This window comes from Meleagris gallopavo, unplaced genomic scaffold (genome assembly GCF_905368555.1).
Source record: "Meleagris gallopavo unplaced genomic scaffold, MGAL_WU_HG_1.1 scaffold_13, whole genome shotgun sequence".
NCBI lineage: Eukaryota > Metazoa > Chordata > Aves > Galliformes > Phasianidae > Meleagris > Meleagris gallopavo.
The window spans coordinates 32286-59318 of NW_028147027.1; the positions used below are offsets into that span (position 1 = coordinate 32286).

Below are 27033 nucleotides of genomic sequence, written 5' to 3' on the forward strand. Positions count from 1 at the left end.
TCTTTTGTTATACTGGCAGCACTGGGAGGGTGCCTAAGCCAGGCTGGTCGGTCTATGGGAACACTGGGTGGGGGCTATGGGGGGGGGGGTACTGGGATCACTGGGAGCGCCTTGCTGTCGGACTGGGAGCACTGGGAGCAAATCGCCACGTGTTTACACGCAAAAAGCGTCACTTCCGGCGCGCGCGATGACGTCATCAAAAGCGCCGTCCCAGTCGCACTCTGCTCATTTCCCGCCCCCATCCCCCCCCCCCGCTCCGGCTCTCATTGGTCACAATGGCGCAGGAAGGAGCGCGATGATTGGGCGCCCAATCCCCCAGGAAGGGGGGGAGTAGGGAAAAAAAAAAAAAAAAAAAGGGGTGAGGGGCGGGATCGCGGGCGGGGGAGCTGCTTGCGTCACTTCCGGCGCGGGAAACGGCGCGGAGCCGGGGAGCGCGAAAAGAAACGGCAGCAGGGAAGCCCGCGCCGCCGCCGCCGGATGTGACGTCATAGGGCGGAAGTATGAACGGAAGAGGCACCGGGTGAGCGCGGGGAGGGGGGCGGGCGGGGTTATGGGGAGGGGGAGGGCCCTTAGGGGATACAGGGGCTGGGGGTGGGGATATGGGGCTAGGGGTTGGTTATGGGGCTGGATATGGGGCTGGGGGCTGGATATGGTGCTAGGGGTTGGTTATGGGGCTGGATATGGGCTGGGAGTGGGGATATGGGGTTGGAGACTGGTTATGGGGCTGAACATGGGGCTGGGGGCAAGGCCATGGGGCTGTGTGTGGGGATGTGGGTCCGTAGGATTGGCTGTGAGGTAACGGCTGGATATGGGGCTGGATATGGGGTGTAGGGCGGGACTAAGGGGCTGTGTATGGGGATATAGCGGCTGGGGGTTGGCTATGGGGCGGGATATGGGGCTGTGGACAGGGCTATGGGGCTGTGGGTTGGGCTATGGGGTTGTAGGAGTGGCTATGGGGTTGTGGGTTAGGTTATAGGATCTGGGGGTTGGTTATGGGGCTGGATATGGGACTGTGGGGCTGGCTATGGGGCCATGGGTTGCGCTATGGGTCCATCGTATTGGTTGTAGGGCTCTGATCCCCCCCCCTCCCTTTCAACCTGCAGTTCCCCCTCCGCCCTGCGGGTGGCGCTGGCTGGCGTCTGGCAGGTGGTGCGGGGCCGGCGGCTGCGGCACTTTCCGCGGGTTTTGGCCCTGCTGGAAGCCGTGGGGAGGGCGGCCCCCACAGCTCTGAGCTTCCAACATGGCGTCCAACTCCGCCTGGGGCTGCAGGCCGCTGTGAGTAACCTTTCCCAGCAGCCCCTGTGGGGGCAAGATGGCTGCTGCCTTCCCTGCAGTGATTGGGTTTCGCAAGATGGCCGACACCCTTCCCATCGTCCTTTGGGCTGCGCAAGATGGCCGCCGCCGTCCCGTCGGCACTCAGGCTTCGCATGATGGCTGCCGCGTTCCCATCATGCTTTGGGCTTCGCATGATGGCCGCCACCCTTCCCATCATGCTTTGCGCATTGTAAGACGGCCGCCATTCTTACTATCTTCCATTGGGCTTTTCAAGATGGCCGACACCTTCCCATCATTCTTTGAGCTTTTCAAGATGGCTGCCACCTTTCCCATCATGCTCTGGGCTTCACAAGATGGCTGCCACAGTTGGGTTCAGCCATTGGGCTTTTCAAGATGGCTGCCACCTTCCTACCAAGCTGCACGGCCGCCATATTGTCTCCATGGCTGCCATTTTGTCCCTGTCTCTTCCACCCCCATGGGCGGCCATCTTGTCCCCATGGCCGCCATCTTCTCCCATTGGCCACCATTTTGTCACACTCTCTCATCCCCATGGCCGCCATCTTGTCGCCATGTTGGTCATCTTGTCCCATTGGCCGCCATCTTATTCCTGTGGCAGCCATTTTGTTCCCATAGCCGCCATCTTGTCCCATTGGCTGCCATCTTGTCCCCATGGCCGCCATCTTGTCCCCATGTTGGTCATCTCGTCCCCAGGCCACCATCTTGTCCCACCCCCCCCCCCCGACCCCCACGGCGGCCATCTTGTCGCAATGGCGGCCATCTTGTCCCGCAGGTGGTGCATTCCCTCCTCCACGAGGACGCTTCGGAGCCGCAGCTCTTTGACTCCATCGATCGTTTCTTCCCCGAAGGAACGACCCCAAACTGGGGGGGGGGACGAACGGTGCGTCCTTATGGGGCAACATCTGGGGAGGGTTTGGGGGATTTCCTCCCAATTTCCCACCCATTTCTCCCATTTTATGCTCAATTTCCCCAATTTCCCCCCATTGCCTCCCCCATTTCCCCTAATTTTCTCCATTTCCCCCCATTTCCCCCATTTTGTCCCCATTTTCCCCCTTATTTTTCCCCGTATCCCCCATATTTCCCCCATTTCCCCCAATTTCCTCCATTTCCCCCCTATTTCCCCCATTCTGTCCCCATTTCTCCTCCTATTTCCCCCCTATTCCCCCGTTATTCCCCCCAATTCCTCCATATTTCCCCCCAATTTCCCCCCATTTTATTCCCATTTCCCCCCATTCCCCCCTATTCCCCATCCCCCCAATATTCTCCCCATTTCCCTCCATTTACTCAATTTTTCCCCACATTTCCCCCATTTCCCCCCATATTTCCCCAAATTTCCTCTCCATTTCCCCCCATTTCCCCATATTTCCCCCATTTCCCCCCATATTTCCCCAAATTTCCTCTCCATTTCCCCCCATTTCCCCATATTTCCCCCATTTCCCCCATATTTCCCCAAATTTCCTCTCCATTTCCCCCCATTTCCCCATATTTCCCCCATTTCCCCCCATATTTCCCCCAAATTTCCTCTCCATTTCCTCCCATTTCCCCCATATTTCCCTCATTTCCCCCATATTTCCCCCATATTTCCTCCCCATTTCCCCCATTTTCCCCCATATTTCCCTCATTTCCCCCATTTTCCCCTCAGTTCCCCCCATATTTCCCCCATTTCCCCCCATTTCCCCCCCATTTTCCCCCAGACCCCCCATCAGCAGGTGATGATTTCGGAGCCACAGCAAAATTCCGGGGACTCCATTTTACCCCTTTTGTGGGACCGGCGGAAGCGCCGCGCTTACCTGCAGGTACTGACCAGTATGGACCAGTATGGACCAGTATGGATCAACATGAGGTTCCCTGGGCAGCCGCTCTGCCATTCCAGTCCCTCCCAATCCCCTCCCAGTCCCCCCCAGTGCCACCCAGTCCCTCCAAATATCCCCATATCCCATCCCAGTCCCTCTCAGTCTTCCCATTTTCTCTCCCAGTCCCTCCCAGTACTCTTATATCCTCTCCCAGTTCCCCCAATGTTCTCCAATTCCCTCCCAGTCCCTCCCAGTGCACCCCAATTGCCTCCCAGTCTCTCCAGGTCTCTCCCAATCCCCTCCCAGTGCCACCCAGTCCACCCATATCCCCTCCCAGTCCCTCCCAATCCCCCATATCCCGTCCCAGTCCCTCTCAGCCCCTCCCAGTCCCTCCCAGTCACCCCATTTCCCCTCCCAGTCCCCTCCAGTGCCCCCCAATCCCCTCCCAGGCCCTCCCAGTCCTCCCATATCTCCTCCAGTCTTTCCCAGACCCCCCATTTCCTCTCCCAGTCCCCCCCAATGCCCCCCAGTCCCTCCCAGTCCCTCCCAGTGCCCCCATCCCGCAGGGTCCGGGTCGCCATGACTACGGCGATGATTTCCTCCGCGCTTTGGAGCAGCTCTGCTTCGAGTTCCTGCAGCGCCTGGAGGCCGCCCTGCCCCCCCCCGACCTGTGCCAGGTGGGCGGGGCCCAAAGGAGGGGGCGTGGCCTAAAGGAGGGGCGTGGCTTAAAGGAGGGGGCAATGCCTAAGGGAGAGGTGGGGCCTAGAAAAGAGGGCGGGGCCTACAGGAGGAGGCACGGCAGAACGGGTGTGGCCTAAATGGAGGCGTGGCCTAAGGGGGTGGGGCCTAAAGGAGGGGGTGGGGCCTAAGGGGAGCGGGGAGGGATAAGTGAAAGGGGCCGTGGCCTACAAGGCGGTGTGGCAGGCAGGGGACGGGACCTAAATGGGCCAATAGGAATGGATGACGTTTGTGGTCTGCCAATGGGAACAGACTGGGGATAGAGGAGTGGGTGTGGCCTAATGCTGGCCCCGCCCCCTTCCCAGATGCAGGCTGTGGTTTGGAGTCATGCCCCTTCCGGGCCCCACCCCCCATCCCTGCCAATCCTGCACCGTTACCTGGCCGACATGGGACACACCCCTTCCGGTAAGCGGGGCAACGTGGGGAAAAGGGGGGCGTGGTCTGCCTTCAAACCACGCCCACATTAACTAAGCCCTGCCCACAGGCGCTGTGCCCCGCCCCCTGCGCTCCGCCCAGCGCCAGAAGCTCCAATCAGAGCGGTGAGCGGTTGCCGACCCGTTCCCCAACCCAGCCCTACATCCCAGCCCCATAACCCCGTAACCCAGCCCCATAACCCAGCCCCATAACCCAACCCGACCCCATAAACCCAACCCCACAACTCAACCCAACCCCATAACTCAACCCCATAAACCCAGCCCCGAAACTCAGACCCATAACTCAATCCAACCCCATAAACCTGATCCCAAGACCCCATAAACCCAACTCAACCCCATAAACCCAACTCAACCCCATAAACCCAACCCCATAACCCAACTCAACCCCATAAACCCGACCCCACAACCCCATAACCCAACCCAACCCCATAAACACAACCCCACAATTCAACCCAACCCCACAAACCCAACCTCTCTTAGCCACGCCCCCTGCTAAGCCACACCCCTTCCTGCTAGCCACGCCCCCGCCCAGAACACCAAGAATCACTAAGCCACGCCCCCTTCCCCAAGCCACGCCCCCACCTCTAAGCCAGGCTTATCCTGATTCCCGCCCCCTTCGCTAAAACGCCGCCCCTTTCCCTCTTTAGCCCCACCCCAGCCAAGCCCCGCCCACCGCGCCGCCAGCTCTGCCCCCTCCACGTGCAGCCACTGGGTGAGTGGGCGGGGCTTGCGGGCTGGGTGGGCGGGGCTACATCACGCAGCCCTGCTCACTCTTGGCCCCGCCCCCTGGCAGAGTTCCTCAGCGAATCAGAGGAGGAGAGCGGTGTGCAGAGGATGGTAATTAATTATGGCTAATTAGAGGAGAGATTTGGGGGTTCACCAGGGGCGTGCTGTGTTAATTAGCAGCAGGTAATTAGCTATTCCTCCCTTCTTTCATTTGGCCGTTTGGGCCTTGTTTGAATGGAATGCTAACGAGGGTTTGATTAAGGGTTTGTAGGGATTAATTGGTGCTCAGGGGGGTTAATGAGTGTGGGTTAATTAAGGACTCTATTAAGCTGTCATTTTCACGTGGGAAGTTTGGTCGTTAATTAAGCGAACATTAATATTAATGGAGCAGTGAGCGAAGAACTAAACACAGTCAGTGTTAATTAGGCATGCTAATTAGATATTAATAAGGAGATGATTAAGCAGGGCTAAATAACCCTTAGTTGGGATTTACTCATGGCAGCCAATTAGGAGCTCATTAGCAGGCAATAAAGGCTTCATTCCTGAATTATCCCCCCGCAGACGCGCAGTGCGCCCCGCAGCCGCTCCGCTCCCGGTGAGAGCCGCTTTTTTTCTCTTCACTTTTGCCCCAAATTCCCTTTTTTTACCTCAAAATCGGCCCGGTTTCCCCCCCCGTGCCCCGTTCGGAATGGTACGTCCCAAAGGGGGCGGCGCCGCGCTCTGATTGGTTGAGTGCCGCCCAATAGAGCGCCGGGACTCCACCTCCCAGCATCCTCCGCGCGGCCGCGCGCAAAGCCGGAAGTGGCGTGAAGAGGGGTGGGGTGAGGGAGGGGAGGGGGGCGTGGTTTAAGGGCACTTCCGCTTCCGGCGCGCCGGGCACAGAGAGGCACGATGCTGATCAAAGTAAAGGTGCGGCATTGTGGGGGATATTATGGGATGGCGGGATCGAACGGGCGGGGTGGGCGCGGCCTCCTTAAGCCCCTCCCCCTTTTCTTTTTTCCCCGGTGCAGACGCTGACCGGGAAAGAGATCGAGATCGACATCGAACCCACCGACAAAGTAACGCGCTGGGGGTCTGCGGGGGGGGGGGCGGAGGAGGGGGAAAAGGGCGCTCTCCATCCCATAATAATCTGCGCAGGTGGAGCGCATCAAGGAGCGCGTGGAGGAGAAGGAAGGGATCCCGCCCCAGCAGCAGCGGCTCATCTACAGCGGGAAGCAGATGTAAAGGGGCGGGGCTTGGGGCGGAAGTGGGCGGGGCGTACGGCGGAAGCGGGCGGGGCTTAGGGCGGAATAGGCGTGTGATTGGCGGTGGGCGGGGGCTTCGAGGTGGGGTGGGCGGGGTGAATGGGTGGGGGCGTGGCCTGAGCGCGCGTCCCACGTGTGGCGCTTAATGCGGAAGTGGGCGTGGTGTTTGGCGGTGGGAGTGGTTTGAAGGTGGGGTGGGCGTGGCTTGAGGGTGCCCTAGGGGTATTGAGGGGGCCGTTGGGTGGGCAGAGTCTTAAAGGGGCGGCGTCCTCATTAAGTAGCGGTAGGGGGTGGTATGGGTGTAGCCGGTTGAGGGGGTGCGGTTGAAATATTGGAGCAAAATTGAAAGGAAAGGGGATGGGGAGGGGGCGTGGCTTGCCTGCGAGGCCCCGCCCCCACTCCTTGGCTCCGCCTCTTCAAGGAACGACGAGAAAACGGCGGCCGACTACAAGATCCAGGGCGGCTCCGTGCTGCACCTGGTGTTAGCCCTGCGAGGGGGCGGGGCCAGGCGGGGCGAGGGGCGGGGCTAACGGCTGGCCCCGCCCTCCGCCCACGTCGACGACCCCGCCCTTATTGACGCCCCCCTCCCCCCACGCCCTCTTTGAAGTCCTCCTGTTTGCATGTAGCCTCACGAATTAAAGTGTCTGTGTGATGTCACGGCTGGTGTCGTTGATGACGTCATTGGGGAGGGGGATTCGGGGGAGGCTGAGCTGCCCCACTGACAGTGGCTCACAAACCCGTGGGACGGCGCGCAATGCCGTTTCCCATTTAAGAGTACAGTGGGGCCACCGTTTTGCCATTGCCCTTTTAAGATCGAAACGCTTCAGCGCGACTGCCGCTTAAGACAGCCAATCGCGTGTCAGCATTCACCGCTCCGGGGGCGCTCCGCTACATAACTTCCTCTTCCGCCGGAAGCGGCCTCTGTCCAAAATGGCGGCCCCCGAGCTGCATGCGGTGCTGGAGCAGCTCCTGGAACCGGATACCGCCGTTATACAACAAGTAACGGGGGCCGGGCGGGGGGCGGCCGCGGGGAGCGCTTTGCCCTGGCGACCTCCCGTGTATTCCTTCTCCTTGCTTCTCTTTAGGCCACCGCCCGTCTCCGTCAGGCCTTCGCCGACCCCCGGACCCCACAGCGCCTCGCGGAGATCGTGCTGGGCGCTGCTCGGCCGCAGGTGATCCCAGCCCCCGGCCATAACGACCGCCGTAGCGAAGCCGCCATCCCATAATAATCTCCCCATCATCCTCCTACGGCTCTCACCCCACCCTGACATAATACCTCCCTCAGCGGGACCCCCGTAGCAACTCATAGCGCTCGTATGGGGCCCCCCCACACCCATCCCATAATAACCCCCTCACGGCCCCTATGGAGTCTAGAATATCACCCGTAAGGATTCTTCCTCTGCCATCCCATAATAATCTCATTTCTCTTTGCCATCCCATAGTAATTTTTCCTACCATTCCATAATAAGCGGTCTTGTACTATCTGATAATTAAGGTTTCATAGTAATTTTCTCACTCTGCCATCCCATAATACTTTTCCTTACCATCCCATAATATTTTTTCCTACTTTTCTGTAATAACTTTTTGTATTGTGCCATCCCGTAATATTTTCCTTTTGCCATCCCATAATACACCCTCAGAATCCCATAATGCTCTCCTCCTCCTTGCCATCCCATAATGCCCCTCTCTTCTCTTGCCATCCCATAATGCCCAGCTCCGCCAGCTGGCCGCTGTTCTCCTCCGCCGCCGCCTCTCGGGGGGAAGATGGCGGCGCCTGGATCCGGAACTCAGGCTGAGGTAGGTGGGACTTCCGGTGGGAGAGGCTAAGGATGAGGGCGGGGCTTCGGGTGGGCGGAGCTTGGATGGAGCTGTGGGATTGGATGCTGTGAATGGTGGGCGTGGCCAGCAGGTGGGTGGTACTGAATGAAAGGGGGCGGGGTTTGAGGGAGCTTCCATGTGATTGGCTACGACCGATTGTGGGTGGGGCTAAGAATAAAGAGTCAGCCTATATGGGGGGTTTCCATAGACCAATGGGATTGGCTGCGGTGTGTGGTGGGCGGGGCTAAAGAAGAGGGCGTGATCAAATAAATGGGAGTGGCTCGTGGTGGGCGGGGCTTTACAGAGGAGCGCGATTGGCTGCTGTGGCTGGTGGGCGTGGCTGAGAAAAGAGGGCGGGGCTTCCCGCAGCAGGCGCGGTTTTGGCAAGGGGGCGGGGCAACGCTTAGCCCCGCCCCCTTCCTTCAGGCTCCCATCGCTATTGGCTGAAGCCCTGGAGAAGGAATCGGAGTGAGTCCCCAATTCCGCTTTTTTCACCCCAAAAATCGGCTCCCCCCCCCCTTTTTTCCCCCTTTTTTTGTTTTTTTTTCTTTTTTTCTCCTCATTTTCCCCCATTTCATTCAATTTTATGCCCATTTTCCATCATTTTCCCTCACTTTTTGCCCTTTTTTGTGGTTTTTGCTTTTTCCTCCTCATTTTCTGCCCTTTTTGTGCCCATTTTCCCCCATTCTCTGCTTTTTTCCCCAGTTTTTTTGCTCATTTTCCCCCATTTTCCACCCATTTTTGTGTTTTTTTCCCCCTTATTTTCCACCCATTTTTGTGTTTTTTCCCCCATTTTCACCCATTTTTGTGTTTTTTCCCCTATTTTTGCCCATTTTTGTTTTTTCCCCCATTTTCTGCCCATTTCTATATTTTCCTCTCATTTTGCCCCATTTTGCCCCATTTTCCAGTCCATTTTTCTGCCCATTTTCCCCCATTTTATTTCATTATTCCATTATTCTATTCCCCCCCATTTTCCCCCCCATTCCCCCTATTTTGTGTCCACCTCCCCCCATTCCCAACCTCTCCCCTTTTTACCCCATTTCCCCCTTTTTCACCCCATTTCCAGCCGGTCGGTGCTGCCCTCCCTCTCCCACCTGGGGGCGCTGCTGCTGCGCCGGGGGGGGGCGGACGAATGGGGGCCAATGGGGCGATGGGTGCAGAAAGCGGGGAGGGACCCCCAGCTGCAGGAGGTGAGTGCGACCCCCACCCCATAATAACCCCCCCATAGACCCCAGTGCGCCCCATCCAGCCCACAAACCTCAGTGCCCCCCCAGGACCCCCAGTTCCCCCTATGGGGGCCTTTAACCACCCCTGGGACCCCCATATTCCCCCCCATTCCTCCCCAACCCCCCCAGGGCCCACCCACAACTCCCAATTCCTCCTATGGGGGTCTTTAACCACCCCTGGGACCCCCATATTCCCTCCCAGTCCTCCTCCAACTCCCCCCAGGACCCCCACTTCCCCCTATGGGGGTCTCTGACCCCCCCAGAACCTTCATTTCCCCCCCATTCCACCCCAAATTCCCCCATTTCCCCCCCTACCCCTCCACAACCCCCAATTCTCCCTATGGGGGTCTTTAACCCCCCCCCTGGACCCCCATTTCCCCCCATTCCTCCCCCCAACCCCCCCAGGACCCCCAATTCCCCCCCATTTCTCCTCTGACCCCCCACAGGACCCCCAAATTCCCCCTATAGGGTTCCTTACCCCCCCGAGACCTCCCCCCCAGGACCCCCATTTCCCTTTATGGGGGTCCTTAACCCCCTTTCCCCCCCCCCCCTCAACCCCACAGCGCGCCCTACAAGTTCTGAGCGCAGCCCTTGAAGACCCCCCCCCATTTCTCATCTCCCACTGCCGCCCCATAGCAGAACTTTGCCGGAGGGGGCTGCAAGTCGGGACCCCCCCCCATAGCATTTCCTACGCCTTGAAGGCGATCGGGGGGCTGGCAGCTGCTTTGGGGGGGGCACAAACGGTGAGTGACCCCAAAATGGGCTTTTTTGAGCCTAAATTTGAAGTTTTTTTGGGGGGGGGGGTGAGGGGGGGTTTGGGGCTGGGGGGGGTGGGGGTGAGATGTGGCCTCCAGCCATGAAAATAATGGGGTTGGGGGGGCTGAAATGGAGGATTTTAGCCCCAAAATGAGGGGTGGAAATGGGGGGGGGTCTCTTATAAGAAATGGGGTCTGGGTTGCCCAAAATTGAGGTTTTTATCCCCAAAATTTGGGCTGGTGGGGGGGGGAGGAGGGGGTTGGGTTTCCCCTATTGAAACAAGTGGCTCCGATTGCCCAAAATCGCCGTTTTTCGCCCCGTTTTGCAGCTGGAAAAAGGCGTTTTTGTGCTCGTGGGAATTTTGGGGCGAATTCTGTCGATTTTGGGTCATTTTGAGGTGTTTTTTTTTTGGGGTGGGGGGGGGGCCAGGATTTGCTGCGTTCGCTGCTCCCCGACATCCTGAGGGCCCTCCAGGCTCTGATCGACGCCGACGAGGTGAGAATTTTGGGGCTAAAAACCCCGATTTTGGGTCCGCTTCCCGTTTCCTGCTCCAAAATCGTCCGTTTTTCTCCATTTCAATCCCATTTTTGAGCCGTTTTTGGCTGATTTGAACCCAAATTTGGCCCTTTTTGCCCCCCTCCCCCCCTTCCCTCCGCCCCCACGCGGCCGTTTTGGGGGAAATTCAGCCGATTTTGGGTCATTTCAGGAGTTGGGCGCCGACGCTTTGGAGGTGCTGGATGAACTCGTGGCTGCTGACCCCAAAGTCGTGACCTTTGACCTCCGACCTCTGCTTGACCTCTGCCTGCAGGTGGGGGCGGGGCCAGGGGTGGGGGCGGGGCCAAGGGAGAGGAGGAGCCTATGAGAAACCGCGGCTCTGCTCCCGTTATCTGTAGCACCACGTGAAGCTCCGCCCCCTTTGCCCAAATATGGTAGAGGGGGAGGAGCAACTGTCACCTGATGCCCTTTTATGGCGGTGAGGTGGAGTTACATTTGAAGCTCCGCCTCTTTGCCCTTTTATGGGGATGGGGGGTAATAATGTAAGCCCCGCCCCCTTTGTCCAAATATGGAAGAGGGGGCCGGGCAACAGTGTCACCCGATCCCCTTTTATGGGGGTGGGGCTACGGTTGAAGCTCCGCCCCTTTACCCTTTTATGGGGATGGGGTGGGGTAACATTGTAAGCCCCGCCCCCCTTTGCCCATATAGAGCAGAGGGGGCGGACCACAGTGACACCTGATGCCCTTTTATGGGGATGGGCCGGGATACGGTTGAAGCTCCGCCCCTTTGCCGTGCCGGGGCGGCCAATCAGGGGGCGTGTTTTGCAGGTGGGCGGGGCCGAGGGGCGGGGCCATGCGGTGAGGGCGCGGGCACTGGCGGTGCTGGGATTCCTGGCGCAGGAACGGCCGCGGGTGAGTGGGATTGTGGGGGGTTGCAAGGGATTGTGGGGGGTTGCAAGGGATTGTGGGGGATTGCAAGGGATTGTGGGGGGTTGCAAGGGATTGTGGGGGATTGCAAGGGATTGTGGGGGGTTGCAAGGGATTGTGGGGGATTGCAAGGGATTGTGGGGGGTTGCAAGGGATTGTGGGGGATTTGCAAGGGATTGTGGAGGGTTGCAAGGGATTGTGGGGGATTTGCAAGGGATTGTGGAGGGTTGCAAGGGATTGTGGGGGATTTGGAAGGCATTGTGGGGGGTTGCAAGGGATTGTGGGGGGTTGCAAGGGATTGTGGGGGATTTGCAAGGGATTCTGGGATAGTACAAGGCATTATGGGGGATTACATGGTTTTACATGGGGGATTACGGGGATTTATGGGGCTCTGATGAGATTATCTGGGATTATTTTGTATTTTTGGGATTCTGATGGGATGAGCTGGGATTACCTCGGATTTTATGGATTCTGATGGGATTAATTGGGATTATTTTCTGTTTTCTGTGTCTGTGACGCGATTAACGGGAATTATTTTATATTTTGTGGGATTTTGTTGGGGTTAACTGGGGTTGTTTTGTATTTTCTTGGATTCTGATGGGAAGAATTGGGATTGTTTTATATTCTATGGGATTCTGATGGCATGAACTGGGATTATTTCGTGTTTCCTGGGATTTTGATGGGACGAACTGGGATTATCTTGGACATTCTATGGGATTCTGATGGGGTGAACTGGGATTATTTTGTATTTCCTTGGATTCTGATGGGACGAACTGGGATTATTCCATATTTTCTGGGATTCTGATGGGACGAATTGGGATTATTTGGTATTTTGGGGGATTCTGACGGGATGAACTGGGATGAACTGGGATGCACTGGGATTTCTCCCCCCCCCCCCCCAGGCCCTGCAGCCCTTCCTGCCCCCCCTGCTGAGCTCCCTGCTCTCCCTGCTCTGCTCCCCCCCCTCCTGCGACCCCCCGGACCCCGAAGATTCGGAGCAGTGGGGCAGGGGGGGGGAGGGGGGACGCAGCCTCCGCCACTGCGCCGCCCAGGTGAGCCAAAATCGCCTCCTTTCACCCCAAAAATCCCCCCCTCCCCTCCCCCCCCATCCCCCCAAAGAGTTGCAACAGAAGAGGAAAAAAAATCATTTTTCTCTTTTTTTTTTTTTTTTTTTTTACCCGTTTTCGGCGTTTTTTCCCCCGCTTTCACAGCTCTGCTCTCGTTTGGATCCCAATTTTCCCGATTCTGCCGGTTTTCGCCCCAATTTTGGGGCCCTTTTCCCAACCTTTCCGGGTTTCCTTTCCTTCCTCGACGCCTTTGGCTCCAATTTTTGCTGATTTTACCCCAAATTTTGAGGCAAAAATGATCATTTTTGTTCACTTCTCTGGTTACATTCCGGTGATTTTACCGTTTCTGTCGTTTTTTCCCCAATTTTGGGGCAAAAAATGACATTTTTTAAAGTTATTATTTATTTGACACCAATTTTACCATTTTTGCCATTTTTGCCCTCAATTTGGGTCAGATTTTCCCATTTTTATGATTTTTTTAATATTGAAATTTTGTGATTTTGATTTCCCCCATTTTGGGTCAAGTTTTCCCATTTTTGGGTCATTTTTTCCCCCTCGTTTTGGGACAAATTTTCCCATTCTTTTTTTTTTTTCTTCTCCATTTTGGGTCAAATTTTCTCTTTTTTGTCTCAATTTTTTTTCTCTGCATTTTGGGTCAAATTTTTGCCATTTTAATTTTATTTGCTCCTCATTTTGGGTCAAAATTCCCCATTTTTGGTTCGTTTTCTCTCTGCCCTCATTTTGGGCTGAATTTCTCCATTTTTGGGCCATTTCTTCCCTTTCATTTTGGGCTGAAATCCCCCATTTTTGGGTCATTTTCTCCTCGCACGCTGTGGGTCAAGTTTTCCCATTTTTATTCTTTTCCCCCCTTATTTTGGGTGAAATTTCACCATTTTTGGGTCTTTTTTTTTCCTTTTTTTCTTTTGGGTGAAATTCGGCCATTTTTGGGGTCTCTCTGGGCTGAATTTTGGGCTGAATTCCTCCGTTTTTGGGTCTGCAGGTGCTGAACGCGCTGGCGCTGGGGATCCCTGCTGAGAAACTGCTGCGGGAAATGGTGAATTTTGGGGTGAAAAAGGGGGATTTTGGGGCTTTTGTGGGGCTGGAGGGGTGAATTTTGGGGTGAAAAGGAGAAATTTGGGTTTAAAAATGGGGATTTTGGGGCTAAAAATGGGGATTTGGGGTTCAAGCTGTGGGTTTTGGGGTAAAAAATGGGGATTTGGGGTAAAAAATGGGGATTTGGGGTAAAAGGGGATTTTGGGGCTAAAAATGGGGATTTGGGGGTTGAAATTTGATGTTTTGGGTTTAAAAATGGGGATTTTGGGATGAAAAAGGGGATTTTGGGGTGAAAAAGTGGGATTTTGGGGCTTTTGTGGGGCTGGAGGAGTGAATTTTGGGGACAAAAAGGAGGAATTTGGTGCCAAAAAATGGGAATTTTGGAGCTAAAAATGGGGATTTTGGGTTCAAGTTTTGGGTTTTGGGGTTAAAAATGGGGATTTTGGGGTGAAAAGGGGAATTTGGGGCTAAAAAGGGGGATTTTGGGGTTGAAATTTGACACTTTGGGGCTAAAAATGGGGACCTTAAGGGACTGAAAATGGGGATTTTGGAGCAAAAAATGGGGATTTTGGGTTCAAGTTTTGGATTTCGGGGTTATAAATGGGGATTTTGGGGCTAAAATTCGATTATTTGGGTGCGAAAAAGGGGATTTGGGGGCAAAAAATGGGGAATTTGGGTTTCGAGTTTTGGGTTTGGGGCTAAAAATGTGGATTTTGGTTTAAAGATTGGGAATTTTGGGGCTAAAATTTGACATTTTCGGTCTGAAGGTGGGAATTTGGGGTCCAAAAGTGGGGATTTGGGGTCTAAAAACGGGGATTTGGGTCTAAAAGTGGGGATTTTGGGAGTGAAGGTGGGAATTTGGGTCTAAAAATGGGGATTTGGGGTCTAAAAATGGGGATTTTGGGGGCAAAAAGTGGGGATTTGGGGAGTGAAGGTGGGGATTTTGGGTCTAAAAATGTGTTTTTTGGGGCAAAAAGTGGGGATTTGGGGCTAAAAGTGGGGATTTGGGGTCTAAAATTGGGGATTTGGGGTGAAAAATGGGGATTTTGGGCAAAAAGTGGGGATTTGGGGAGTGAAGGTGGGGATTTTGGGTCTAAAAATGTGGTTTTTGGGGCAAAAAGTGGGGATTTGGGGCTAAAAGTGGGGATTTGGGGTCTAAAATTGGGGATTTGGGGTGAAAAATGGGGATTTTGGGCAAAAAGTGGGGATTTGGGGTGTGAAGGTGGGGATTTGGGGGTCTAAAAATGGGGATTTGGGGCAAAAAGGGATTTTGGGTGTGAAGGTGGGAATTTGGGGCAAAAAGTGGGGATTTTGGGAGTGAAGGTGGGATGCGGCCCCTTCCGAGGTCCCCCAGCTGGAGGCGCTGCTGGGCGGCGCGGAGCCCTGGGGGAGGAAAGGAGCCCTGCTGGCACTGGGGGCTGCGGCCGGAGGATGTGGGGGGCTGCTGAGGAAACGGTGCGTTTTGGGGTGAAAAAGGGGGGGTTTGGGCAATTTGGGGGGTTTGGGGGGTTTTGGGGGAGTTTTGGGGGTTTTGGGGGGTTTTTTTGGGGGGTGAATTTGAGGGATTTTGGGGTGGAATTGAAGTAATTATCAGGGGGGGTTTTGGGGTGAAAAAGGGGGATTTTGGGCAATTTTGGGGGTTTGGGGGGTTTTTGGAGGGTTGGTTTGAGGGAGTTTGGGGGGTTTTGGGGTTTTTTGGGGGGTGAATTTGAAGGATTTTGGGGTGAAATTGAAGTAAGTTTCATGTGGGTTTTGGGGTGAAAAATGGGGATTTTGGGCAATTTGGGGGTTTGGGTTTTTTTTTTTGGGGGGGTCTTTGGAGGTGTTTTGGGGTGAATTTGGGGTTTTGGGGGTGAATTTGGGGTGTTTTTTTGGGGTGAATTTTGAGGGATTTGGGGGCGCGATTGGGGTAAATTTCAGGTGGGTTTTGGGGTGAAAAACGGGGATTTGGGGCAATTTGGGGGAAAATGGGGATTTGGGGTTTTTTTGGGAGGAATTCTGGGAGATTTGGGGTTTTTGGGGGGGTCAAAGCGGTGCTGGGGGGATTTGGGGTGGTTTTGCGGGGTGAATTTGAGGGATTTGGTGGTAAATTTTGGGGGGATTTGGGGTGAAATCGGAGCGATTTTGGTTAATTGTGGTTAATTATTTTTTGGGGGGGGGGGGTCTTTCAGGTACATGGGGGCGGTTTTGGGGGCGCTGAGGAGGGGGCTGAGGGACCCCGAAGGGGCGGTGAGGGGGGCGGCCGCCTCCGCATTGAGGAGCATTGGGGAAAACATGCAGGTATGGGGAGATGGGGGGCAGGGGGGGATATGGGGGAAATAAGGGGGGATATGGGGGATTTGGGGGGAAATATGGAGGAAAATGGGATATGGGGGGGATATGGGGGGGTAATATGGGATATGGGAGCGATATGGGAGAAATGGGGGGGGATATGGAGGAAATATGGGGGATTTGGGGGGATATAGGGGAAATATGGGGTATGGGGGATTTGGGGGGGAAATATGGGATATGGGGGGGGATATGTGGGAAGTATGGGGGATTTGGGGGGGTATGGGGGAAGTAGGAGGAATTTGGGAGGGATATGGGGGGATATAGGGGGGGTATGGGGGAAATACGGGATATGGGGGATTTGGGGGGGAAATATGTTATATGGGGGGGATATGGGGAATTTGGAGGGGTATATGGGAAAGATGGGAGGGTGGGGGGGAAATATGGGGGATGTGGGGGGATGTGGGGAAAGTACGAGAGGTTATGGGGGAGATTTGGGGTGTGCACTGGTTTGTACTGGTCTATATGGGTTTATGCTGGTCTGTACTGGTTTGTACGGGTGGGCTCCATTGCAGCCCGAGGCGGCGGCGCTGGCTTTAGAGGCGCTTCCGGCGGTGTTGGAGGCACTTCCAGTTTCACTGGAGCCACTTCCGGGGTCACCGGAAGTACTTCCGGGGGCGCGGGATTGGTTCGTGCTGCGGGAGCTGCTGGCGGTTGCTGGTAGGGGGCGCCAGAGAGCAGGAAATGCGGGGGGCGGGCGGCCTGAAATGGGGGGGAGGTCTGTAAATATGGGAGGGGTCTCAAGTTTATGGGGTGGGGCTCTGTAAATAGGGGAGGGGGTCCCTATTTGGGGTGGGGGGGTCTTTAAATGGGGGTGGGTCTCAAGGTATGGGGTGGGGGTCTGTAAAGCGGGAGGGGGTCCCTAAATGGCGGGGGCCCAAAGTATGGGGTGGGGGTCCCTAAATTGGGAGGGTCCCAATGAATGAGGTGGGGGTCTTTAAATGGGGTGGGGGTCCCTAAATGGGGGGAGGTCCCAATGTATGAAGTGGGGGTTCCTATGTTGGGGGGGGGTGTCCCTAAACATTGAGAGGTCCCTCAATTTGGGTGGGGGTTCCCAATATGGGGTATGGGGGGGGGGGGGCCCTAAAATGGGGAGGGTCCCCACTGGAGCCCCGTTGTGTTGTAGGAACGGCGGTGGCCCCCCACATGGAGGCGATTTTGGGGGTGCTGCTGGGGGTCCTGGAAAGGGGGCGGCCCCAGGAAATAGAGCTGGCGCTCAGCGCCCTGCATGAGTTGGGTGAGTCCCAAAATTACCCCGGAATTGCTCAAATTGCCCCAAAATTGCCCAAATTGCCCCCCAAAAATGCCCTGCAGTGGCGTTAATGCTTTGTCCACTAGGCGGCGCTGTGGTGTTATTCCCTATTTATCCACCAGTACTTCCCTGTTTGTTCTCCTGGAGGCACTGTTGTGTTACTCCTATTCTATCCACTTGTAATTCCCTTTTTGTCCACCAGAGTGCGGTGGAGGTGGTTTTTTAGATCTACAGCAGGTTGTGCAGTTTTTCCTGTTATTCCCTATTCGCCCACAAGGTGGCGGTGTGGTGTAATTCCCCCATTTTATCCACTTGCAATTCTCTCGTTGCCCACCAGGTGGCGCCTTAATGTAATTGTTTATTTCCCCACCAGGTGACGCTGTGGAGGACTTCTCTCATTGCCCAGCAGGGGGTGCTGTAGAGGCGGCGCTGCTCCGGGTCCTGCAGCTCCCGGATCCCCAGCAGCGATCAGTGAGGCTGCAGGCGATGGGTGAGGGTGATTTTGGGGTGAATTTGGGGCATTTTTGGCCACTTAGGGGCAAAAACGAGTTTTTTGGGGGAGGGGTGGGGTCGGATTTGGGGTCTTTGGGGTTTTTTGGGGGAGGGGTTGTGGGGTTTTTGGTAAAATCGGGGGTTTTTGAAGGGGGATATAGGAGGAAATCAGGGATATTTAAGGGGGATTTTGGGGTGAATTGATGGGATTTTGGGGTACATTTGGGTGTATTTGGGGTCAGTGTGGATTTTGGGGATGAATCTGTGGGATTTTGGGGCGAATGAATGGGATTTTGGTGTCGAATCCTTGGGGTTTTTGGGCAGAGGTTTTGGGGTCGCTGGGGGGCAGCCCGGCAGCTTTGGGGTCGGCGTTGGAGGCGGTGCTGGAAATGGCAGCCAATGGGGATGGAGAGGAGCGGCGCGTGCTGTGAGTGAACCAAAATCCGCCCGATTCAACCCAAAAATCTGGGCGTCCCAAACAGCCCTAAAATGATCCAAAATGGCCCCAAAATGACCCCAAATGCCCCCAAACGTCCCCAAATGGCCCCAAATAACCCCAACCCCCCCAAAAACTCCCCCTTACCCCCTCCCAACTCCCTCTCCCCCCCCCCCCCCGGTGCCATTTTTGCCCCAAATCGCCTTTTTTTCCCCCAGATTTGGGCTCTGTGGGGCCGCAGCCCAGACCCTGCGGGAGGGGGCGGAGCCAATGCTGCCCAAGCTCCTCCCCTCCTCCTGCACAGCCTCCAAGCCCCGCCCCCTGAGGTGAGTTGTACCATATACGGGCGAAGGGGCGGAGTCAAGCTGAGCGCAGCCATGCAATCGGGGCACCAAATACGGGCATGGGGGCGTGGCCTGAGGCACGATAGCTGCACAACACCATATATGGGCATCTTGTAATACCATATAAGGGCAAAGGGAGCGTGGCTTGGGGTATGGGGTTTGACCTGGTGTGTTGTGACCATATATGGGCATAAGGGCGTGGCCTGGGGAAGGAGTGGCTGCGCCTCTTCTAACTCCATATATGGGTGTGGGGGCGTGGCCTGGAGTTTAATGGACATGTGACACCATATATGGGCATCTTATACTATATAAGGGCAAGGGGGCGTGGTCAGGGTGAAGGGGGCGGGCTTTGATGCCATGTGACCATTTATCGGCAAAGGGGCGTGGCCTGTTGGGATGCACATATAAGGGCAAAGGGGCGGGGCTGTGCCCTTCGCATAATGCCCATATTTGGGAAGAGGAGGCGTGGCTTCACTCAGGGCAGCACCATATATGGGCAAAGGGATCCGGCCAATCGGAGAGAATGTACGTAAAGGGGGCGTGGCTTTGCTTCATTTATGCCCATATTTGGGTAAAGGGGCGTGGCCTGACACCTAGCCCCGCCCCTCAGGCTCCCTCAGCTGCCTCTGATTCGTTCCTTCTCTTCGACGCCGCTGAAGACGAGGAGGGGGCGGAACCAATGGACGACGAGGAGGAGGAGCACGTGATGTAGGGGGCGGGGCTAAATGAGGCGAAGAGGGGGGCTGGGCTTGCACGAGGCCACGCCCCCTGAGCCCCTTTGGCCCAACCCACAGGGTGGAGGTGGGCGGAGACTTCGTGGCGGAAGTGGAAGCGGCGTGCGAGGGGGCGGGGCTTATCGCTGAGCATTGTGGGTAAGCGAGGAGAGGTCACTTGGGGTCATTTTGGAGTTTTTGGGGGTTCTGTGGGGTTATTTGGGGTCATTTGGGGTTATTTGGGGGTTCTGTGGGGTTACTTGGGGTCGCTTAGGGTGACTTGGGGTCATTTTAGGGGTTCTGCGGGGCTGTTTGGGGACATTTGGGGCAATTATTCCACTTAAGTGCGTTTTTGGTCAATTTTCCCTCTTTTTTCCGCCCCCCAAGCGCCGCTTTTGAGCCCTATTTCTCCCCGACGCTGGAAGCGCTGCTCCCTCTGCTGGAGGTGAGGCCTTCCCTGCCCCACACGTCCCCGCCTGCCCCATAGATCCCACAGGGACCCCATAGGGGCCCATAGGGACCCCACAGGGACACATAGAGACCCACAGGGGCCCATAGAGACCCATAGGGACCCACAGGGACCCTTAAAGTCCCATAGAGACCCATAGAGACCTACACAGACCCATAGAGAGAGACCCACAGGGACCCACAGAGACCCACAGGAACCCATAGAAACCCATAGAGACCCTCAGACACCCCATAGCGCCCCCTGTTGTTCCCGCAGTTCCCGCACCCGGACGTGCGCGCAGCTGCCTATGGGGCGCTGGGGGGGCTGAGCTGTGGGGCCGGGAGAACCGTGGGGCACCGAGAGCTGCAGGGTGAGATTTGGGGGTGTGGGGGGTGGGAGATCATTTTTGGGGGGGTCTTCTGGGATCTGGGGTGGGGGGGGGGGGGACACACTGGGATCTATGGGGGGGATTTGGGGGGGGGGTTGTATTTATGGGGTCTATGGGGGGGTTTGAGGGGGGTCTTTTGGGATCTGGGGGGGCAGGGGTCGATTTGGGGGGATCCTTTTGGGGTCTATGGGGGGATTTGGGGATGGGGGGGTTTTGGGTGGGGTCCCTTTGGGGCGTGGGGGTGAATTTGGGGTGAATTTGGGGTGAATTTGGGGTGAATTTTGGCCTTTTTTGGGCGCAGGCCGGGCGCTGGCGGCGCTGCTGGGGGCGGTGAGGGCGGAAAAGGGGGCGGGGCCAGCGAAGGCGGGGCTGACGGCGCTCTGCAGGGCGCTAAGCCCCGCCCCCAGCCCCCAGCTGCTGCACGCCATTGGCTGCCTGATGGCTGACGTCATCAACGGCAAGGTGAGGGGGCGGGGCTAACGGGAAATGGAACTTCCGGAAAAGGCGGGGCTTATTTGAAGGGACTTCCGGGAGTGGGCAGGGCTAAAAATGAGGGCGTGGTTTATGAGATTCAGACTTTCTGGTAGGGGGCGTGGCTTCAAAGACGGGCGTGGCCACAAGCGGGCGTGGCTTCTGAAGGGATGGGGATTGAACGGGGGCGTGGCTTAACGGAGGGGGCGTGGTTTCGAGGGACATTCGATGGTGGGCAGGTCTTGGGAAGGGGTGGGGCTAAAAGGGGCGTGGCTTAATGGGAAAGCTGAGCTTCGGCAATGGGCGTGGCTTAAGAAGGGGGCGTGGTTTCAATGGAGGCGGGGCTTAAGGGAGGGGTGGGCGGCCATTTTGATTTTGCGGCCATTTTTGATGCATTTTGGGGCCATTTTTCCCCCAGATCCGCTGCCTGCAGGACAACGATGGCGGTGATGATGATGATGATGAGGTGGGCGGGACGTGAGGGGGAAGGGGGCGCGGCCTGCCGCTTAGCCCCGCCCCCCACACTCCGCTCTCATCCAATCAGGTGGAGGCGGCGGCGGAGCTGAGGGAGCTGGCAGGGGAGGGGCTGGCGGCGGTGGGCGGGGCTTCGCCGGGAGGCGGGGCTTTGAGCGACGCCTTCCGCCAAGCCCTGCCAACCCTATTGGGCTGCCTGGTGAGGGGGCGGGGCTTCAGGGGGGATTAAAAGGGGTGGGGTTTAAATGGGGAGGGGTTAAGAGGGGAAGGGGTGGGGCTTTAAGGTGGGTGGGGCTATGCAAATCTGTGGGGAGGGGGTTGGGGGGGTCTCTGGGGTCTCAATGGGTCCCTATGGGTCGTTCTGGGGTCTCCATGGGTCCATGTGGGGCTCTATGGGGCTTTATGGGGTCCCAGTGGGGCTCTATGGGGCTTTATGGGGTGCTTATGGGTCCCTATGGGTCTCTACAGGTTCCTATGGGGTCTCTATGGATCCTAATGGCATCCCTATGGGTTTTTATTGGGCTCTAAGGGGTTTCCATGGTGTCCCCATTGCTCCCTATGGGGCTTTATGGTTTCTATGGGTCTCTATGGAGCTGTGTGGGTCCCAGCGGGTCTCAGTGGGTTTCTATGGGTGTCAGTGGGGCTCTATGGGGTGCTTATGGGTCCATGTGGGTCCCTATGGGTCTCTATGGGGTCCCTGTGGGTCCCTCTTTGCCCCCCATTTCTGACCCCGCCCCCTCAATGACGTCACAGAGCGGCGACGTGGCGCAGCGCTCGTGGGCGGCAGCCATCTTGGGCGAGGCGGGCGTTCACCTGGAAGGGGGCGTGGCCCGGGAGCTCCTCCCTCTGATTGGCCCCGCCCTCGCACAAAGCTCCGCCCACGACCCGGACCCGGAAGTGCGCAGCAACGCCCTCTGCAGCATCGGGCGCTTGGCTGCCAATGGCGTCGCGTTGGGGGCGTATCCTTGGCAACAAGCCCCGCCCCTTGCCCTCAAGCCCCACCCACTTTCCTACGACCCAATCACAGCCCCCATTTAACACAGAGTTGGCCCAAAATAGCAGGAATTTCACCCAAATCCAGTCCCGCCCCTTCCGTCCACTCCAATCCCAACCAATCCGCACCCCGCTCATTAAGCCCCGCCCCTTCCATCGTCATTTACTCGCCTAAGCCCCGCCCCCTTTCCCATCCATCCAATCACCGCTAAGTGCTGCGCACCGCTTGAAGCTCCGCCTCCTACTTTAAGCCACGCCTTTTCCTTGACCCCGCCCCCAGGGCGTGGCCGGGCTTGGCTGCCATTGGCCGGGCGCTGCGGGAGGAGGGGCCGGGCAGGGGGCAGGACAACGCCTGCGGGGCTTTGGTCCGCCACAAGGGGGCGCTGCCGGATGCGGAAGTGAGGAGCGGGACTTCCGGGGGAAACGGGTCGGGAGATGATTGGGTGGGGATGTGAAGGGGGCAGGGCTTCAGGGGTTTCAAGGAAGGGGGCGTAGCTTGGGGTCTATAGGGGCGGGGTGGAAAAGCGGGGCTTCGAGGTGGGAGGGGCTTGTTGGGGCGGGGCGATGGGTTCCAACCAATGGGGTTCGAGGTGGGTTCAAATCAATGAAGGTAAGTGTACCCGGAAAAGGGGCGGAGCATAAGGAAGCGTGGCCTGGAGTGGGCGTGGCCTCACGTTAGCCCCGCCCCCCAGCTGCTGGCTCTGCTGCTCCCGGCGCTGCCGCTGACGGAGGATTTTGAGGAGAATTCCGCCGTTTTTGGGTATCTGCTGCAGCTGCAGCTCCAACAGGTGGGCGCCAGGGGGCGCTGGGTGGCGTATGGGTCTCTATGGGGTCCTATGGGGCCTTAATGGGGCGGGGTTTAGCGAGTGGGCGGGGTTTAACTTTGACTACGCCCCCCTTTTTTCCGTAGCTCCGCCCCCACGCCGAGGAAATGCCGCGGGTTTGCAGCGCCATCGGGATGGGGAGAATGGAGAGAGGTGGGGGGGGCGGTTATGGGGTGCGGGGGGTTGTGGGGTGGGGGGGGGTTATGGGGTGGGGGGATATGGGGCGGTGGTTATGGGATGGGGGTTGTGGGGTGAGGGACATTTATGGGGTGGGGGGAGTTGTGGGGGTTATGGGGTGGGGAATCCATGGGGCTGGAGGAGGAATTGGGCTGGGGGGAATCTATGGGGCTGGAGGGGATCTATGGGGCGAGGAGGGAATCTACGGGGCGTGAGGTCACCCTCTCCCCCCCCCATCGGCCCCACAGATCTGGAGGCTGCGGTCGTGGGGCTGCTGCAGGAGCTGTGGAGGAGCTGCCCCATAGATGTGGGGCGGGGAATGGAGCGGCTGCCCCATAGCGACCGAGAGAGGCTGCAGAGGGCGCTGGTGAGACCCCAAGCCCAGAACTGCCCCATAGAGATGACAGCCCCGTAACTGCCCCATAGTGACCCACAACTGCCCTATAGAGCCCCATATCTGCCCCCTACTGACCCACAGAGACCCATAACCGCCCCATGGAGACCCACAGGGACCCCATAGGGACCCACAACCCCATAACTGCCCAATAGAGATGCAGAGACCCATAGCTGCCCCACAGCATCCCCATAGCGACCCATAACCGCCCCATATCACCCCCCAGGGTCCCTTAAGCGGCCCCCCACCCCTCTGACCCCACCCCCTTCGCAGGGATTGGACGACGCGGCAGCCATGACGCCAACGACTGACCAATAAAAGAACGAGGCTGTGGCCACGCCTCCTTTTACTCCACGCGGGCGGGGCTTGGAGAAGGGTGGGCGGGGCCTCGGGGGCCGGGCCGGAGGTTGATTGGTCCGTAGGGGCGGGACTGCTCCAGCCGCAGCCAACCGGCAGCGCAGAGATCTACAAAAGGGGCGGGGCTTAGCGCAAGCCACGCCCCCGGACCCAACACCTCGAATCCCATTGGCTGCATCTGGTGAAGCTCCACCCACCCTTACCCAGACAAACGCGGAAGAGCCGCGCCCACAACTTCCGGGGGGCGGAGCTTGGGAGGAGCTCCTGAAGCTCCGCCCCTTCCGGACGTCCCGCCCCCTCCAGCGCCGCCCTATGGGAACGAAGGAGGCGGGGTCAGATATGGGTCAAGCCACGCCCACATCCCAACCAGGCCACGCCCACTGACCGCCGCAGCGCGGCCACGCCCACCGGCGGAAGTTCCACCTCTTCCGGAAGTTCAGGCAAAGGAGGCGGGGCCCTGCGGAAGGCAGTTGAATCCGATTGGTTGCGTGCTCGCGGCCACGCCCACCCTTCCCCCTCTCCCCCTCTCAGGCCACGCCCCCTCAGACCTCCATTCCTCCGCCGGGGTCACCAGAGGGCGGAGCTCTTCCGGGGTCACCTCCAGGGTCAGCTCTGCCCGCCGGAACCCAGAGACCCCATGAAACCCCATAGGGACCCATAGAGACCCACAGGGACCCATAGAGACCCCATGAAACCCCATAGGGACCCATAGGGACCCATAGAGACCCACAAAGACCCATAGGGACCCATAGGGACCCACAGGGACCCACAGGGACCCATAGAGACCCATAGAGACCCACAAAGACCCATAGGGACCCATAGGAACCCATAGGGACCCACAGGGACCCATAGAGACCCACAAAGACCCATAGGGGCCCATAGGGACCCATAGGGACCCACAGGGACCCACAGGGATCCATAGGAACCCACAGAGACCCCATGAAACCCCACAAGGACCCACAGGGACCCCATGAAACCCCATAGGGACCCACAGAGACCCACAGGGACCCACAGGGACCCCAGAAAAACCCAGAAACCCATAGAAACCCCATAAACACCCCATAAAACCCCATAGAGCCCCATCGGAACACATAGGGACCCATAGGAACCCCATAAAGACCCATAGTGACCCACAGAGACCCCACAAGGACCCCATAAAGACCCAGAGACCCCATAAAACCCCACAGGGACCCACAGACCCCACAGGGACCCCACACCCCGCAGTACCTGAGGACGGTGGCAGCCCCACACTGGGTTCGAGGACCTCCCTGGGTTCCTATATGGGATGCACTTATGGGGCTGCCCCACACAGACCCCATAAAACCCCATAGAGACCCATAGGGACCCATAGGGACCCATAGAGACCCATAGGGACCCACAGGGACCCCATAAAACCCCATAGGGACCCACAGAAACCCCACATCTGTGGCTCTGACCCCACAAAACGCCGCCCCCCAACTCACCTCCACCTCACTGGGTTCCGGCGCTGTGGGGCGGGCGGCTCGGACCCACAGATCCCAAATGTCGGGGGGCAGCCATCCTATGGGGTGAGGGGGAGGGGGGCACTTATGGGGCTGCCCCATAGATTGGGGGGCACTTATGGAGCCAAGGGGGCACTTATGGGGTAGGGGGGGCACTTATGGGGCAGAGGGGACACTTATGGGGCTCACCTGCTGTGGGGGTCCTGAAAAGCTCCATTGGGGTCTGACGCCATTCGGGGTGCAGCTCTGGGATGATCTGTGGGGCAGCCCCATAAGTGTGGGGCGGCCCTATAGAACTATGGGGCGGCCCTGTATAACTATGGGGCGCCCCTAGAAGCTATAGGGCGGCCCTACAGAACTATGGGGCACCCCTACAGAACTATGGGGCGGCCCTAGATGCTATGGGGCAGCCCTATAAGCTACGGGGCGGCCCCATAAGCTATGGGACACTCCTACAGAACTATGGGGCAGCCCTAGAAGCTATGGGGCAGCCCTACAGAACTATGGGGCGGCCCTACAGAACTATGGGGCAGCCCTAGAAGCTATGGGGCGGCCCTACAGAACTATGGGGCGGCCCTATAAGCTACGGGGCGGCCCTATAAGCTACGGGGCACTCCTACAGAACTATGGGGCGGCCCTACAAGCTATGGGGCGGCCCCATAGACGTGTGGGGTCTCACCATGGGGCCGCAGTGCGCTGTGGGGTGCAGCTGAGCCCTGAACTCCTCGGCTGGGATCTGAAGTTTGGGGTCGATTTGGGGGCGGCGCCGCCGGGGGGGGCGGGGAGGAGGGGCCTATAGGGCAGAAATGGGGCGGCCCTATAGAAATGCCGGCCATAGGGACCCCAAAGGCGCCCCACAGACCCCATAGAGACCCCATAGACCCAAAGGGACCCCCCCAGACCCCATAGAAACCTCACAGACCCCATAGAGACCCCATAGATCCCATAGAGACCCCCCAGATTCCATAGAGACCCCATAGAAACCCCACAGACCCCATAGAGACCCCATAGATCCCATAGAGACCCTACAGGCCCCATAGCGACCCCACAGATCCCACAGACATCCCACAGACCCCATAGATGCCATAGAAACCCCACAGACCCCACAGAAACCCCATAGAAGCCCCAAAGACCCCATAGAAACCCCACAAAAACCCACAAAAACCCCACAGACCTCGGGGGGCAGCAGGGGCTCCTCAGGCACTTCCAGCCCTATAGGGCACAACCAGCTCTTATGGGGCTGCCCCCCCTTATAGGGCCACACTTATGGGGCCGCCCCCCCTTATGGGGCCGCCCCACACTTATAGGGCCGCCGCCCCCCTTATAGGGCCGCCCCATAGGCGCCCACCCGGCTCTGGGACCCGCAGCTCCTCCTCCTCCTCTGGGATTTCCTCCACTGTGGGGCAAAACGGAGTTATGGGGTCAGCCCTACAAGGGAGGCCTCCGCCCCACAGAGACCCCATAGAGACCCCGAAACCCACAGAGACCCCATAGGGACCCCAAAACCCATACAGACCCCATAGGGACCCCATAAAGACCCCATAAAGACCCCAAAACCCACAGAGACCCCATAAGGGCCCGTAAAGACCCCACAGAGACCCAGCAGCCCCACAGAAACCCCATAGACGCTCATGGATCCCATAAAGACCCCATAAAAACCCCACAGACCCCATAGAGACCCCACAGACGCCCCATAACGACCCCTCAGACTGCACAAAATCCCCATAAACATCCCATAATGACCCCATAGAGACCCTTCAGACCCCTTAACGACCCCCCAAAAACCCCATTATGACCCCATAAAGACCCCCAGACCCCATAACGACCCCATAGAGCCCCATATTGACCCCATAGACTCCACAAAAACCCCATAACGACCCCACAAACACCCC

The 27033-nt window shown here is 57.7% G+C and overlaps 4 protein-coding genes across 4 annotated transcripts; 3 read left to right on the forward strand and 1 right to left on the reverse strand.

Moving 5' to 3' along the window:
• Positions 1–349: 349 nt before the first annotated feature.
• On the forward strand, positions 350–5509 carry TINF2 (TERF1 interacting nuclear factor 2). Its single transcript, XM_085215272.1, has 9 exons — positions 350–520; positions 1104–1275; positions 2066–2173; positions 2988–3089; positions 3653–3763; positions 4130–4229; positions 4309–4363; positions 5052–5095; positions 5487–5509. Exons 1-9 carry the CDS (start codon positions 501–503, stop codon positions 5492–5494), a joined length of 720 nt encoding a protein of 239 aa, XP_085071398.1. The 5' UTR covers positions 350–500; the 3' UTR covers positions 5495–5509.
• Positions 5510–5783: 274 nt separating this feature from the next.
• On the forward strand, positions 5784–6885 carry NEDD8 (NEDD8 ubiquitin like modifier). The gene is made up of 4 exons (XM_085215274.1): positions 5784–5893; positions 5995–6042; positions 6122–6204; positions 6650–6885. The coding sequence occupies exons 1-4, from the start codon at positions 5876–5878 to the stop codon at positions 6756–6758; spliced, it is 258 nt and encodes an 85-aa protein (XP_085071400.1). The 5' UTR covers positions 5784–5875; the 3' UTR covers positions 6759–6885.
• A 184-nt stretch (positions 6886–7069) lies between these two features.
• On the forward strand, positions 7070–23636 carry IPO4 (importin 4). The gene is given in 32 exon segments (XM_085215270.1): positions 7070–7227; positions 7314–7400; positions 7943–8025; positions 8473–8514; positions 9113–9236; positions 9836–10015; positions 10458–10523; positions 10735–10836; positions 11351–11434; positions 12352–12501; positions 13517–13570; positions 14915–15024; positions 15741–15849; positions 16413–16557; positions 17024–17134; positions 17523–17639; positions 17966–18068; positions 18296–18360; positions 18363–18403; positions 19032–19129; positions 19216–19293; positions 19522–19579; positions 19859–19952; positions 20272–20432; positions 20860–20907; positions 20986–21114; positions 21669–21874; positions 22189–22306; positions 22601–22696; positions 22819–22885; positions 23158–23276; positions 23577–23636. Coding segments are annotated over 32 exon segments (3159 nt in total). The 5' UTR covers positions 7070–7158; the 3' UTR covers positions 23622–23636.
• Positions 23624–25909, reverse strand: REC8 (REC8 meiotic recombination protein). Its single transcript, XM_085215273.1, has 8 exons — positions 25821–25909; positions 25331–25397; positions 25124–25200; positions 24888–24936; positions 24209–24272; positions 24046–24117; positions 23864–23970; positions 23624–23768 (listed from the first exon to the last, which is right to left on the reverse strand). The coding sequence occupies exons 1-8, from the start codon at positions 25821–25823 to the stop codon at positions 23650–23652; spliced, it is 558 nt and encodes a 185-aa protein (XP_085071399.1). The 5' UTR covers positions 25824–25909; the 3' UTR covers positions 23624–23649.
• Positions 25910–27033: the final 1124 nt, after the last annotated feature.

Bases quoted from the DNA above. Each gene is read 5' to 3' on its own strand.
- REC8 (XM_085215273.1), bottom strand. The intron at 25,201-25,330 runs GTGAGCCCCATA...CTCACCCCATAG, and splicing joins TTTCAGGACCCCCACAGCAG to GATGGCTGCCCCCCGACATT. The intron at 23,769-23,863 runs GTAAGGGTGGGT...CCCCTTTTGTAG, and splicing joins GCTCTTCCGCGTTTGTCTGG to ATCTCTGCGCTGCCGGTTGG.
- NEDD8 (XM_085215274.1), top strand. The intron at 6,043-6,121 runs GTAACGCGCTGG...TAATCTGCGCAG, and splicing joins ACATCGAACCCACCGACAAA to GTGGAGCGCATCAAGGAGCG. The intron at 6,205-6,649 runs GTAAAGGGGCGG...CGCCTCTTCAAG, and splicing joins ATCTACAGCGGGAAGCAGAT to GAACGACGAGAAAACGGCGG.
- TINF2 (XM_085215272.1), top strand. From the start codon at position 501: ATGAACGGAAGAGGCACCGG. The intron at 1,276-2,065 runs GTGAGTAACCTT...CTTGTCCCGCAG, and splicing joins GCCTGGGGCTGCAGGCCGCT to GTGGTGCATTCCCTCCTCCA. The intron at 3,090-3,652 runs GTACTGACCAGT...CCCATCCCGCAG, and splicing joins AGCGCCGCGCTTACCTGCAG to GGTCCGGGTCGCCATGACTA.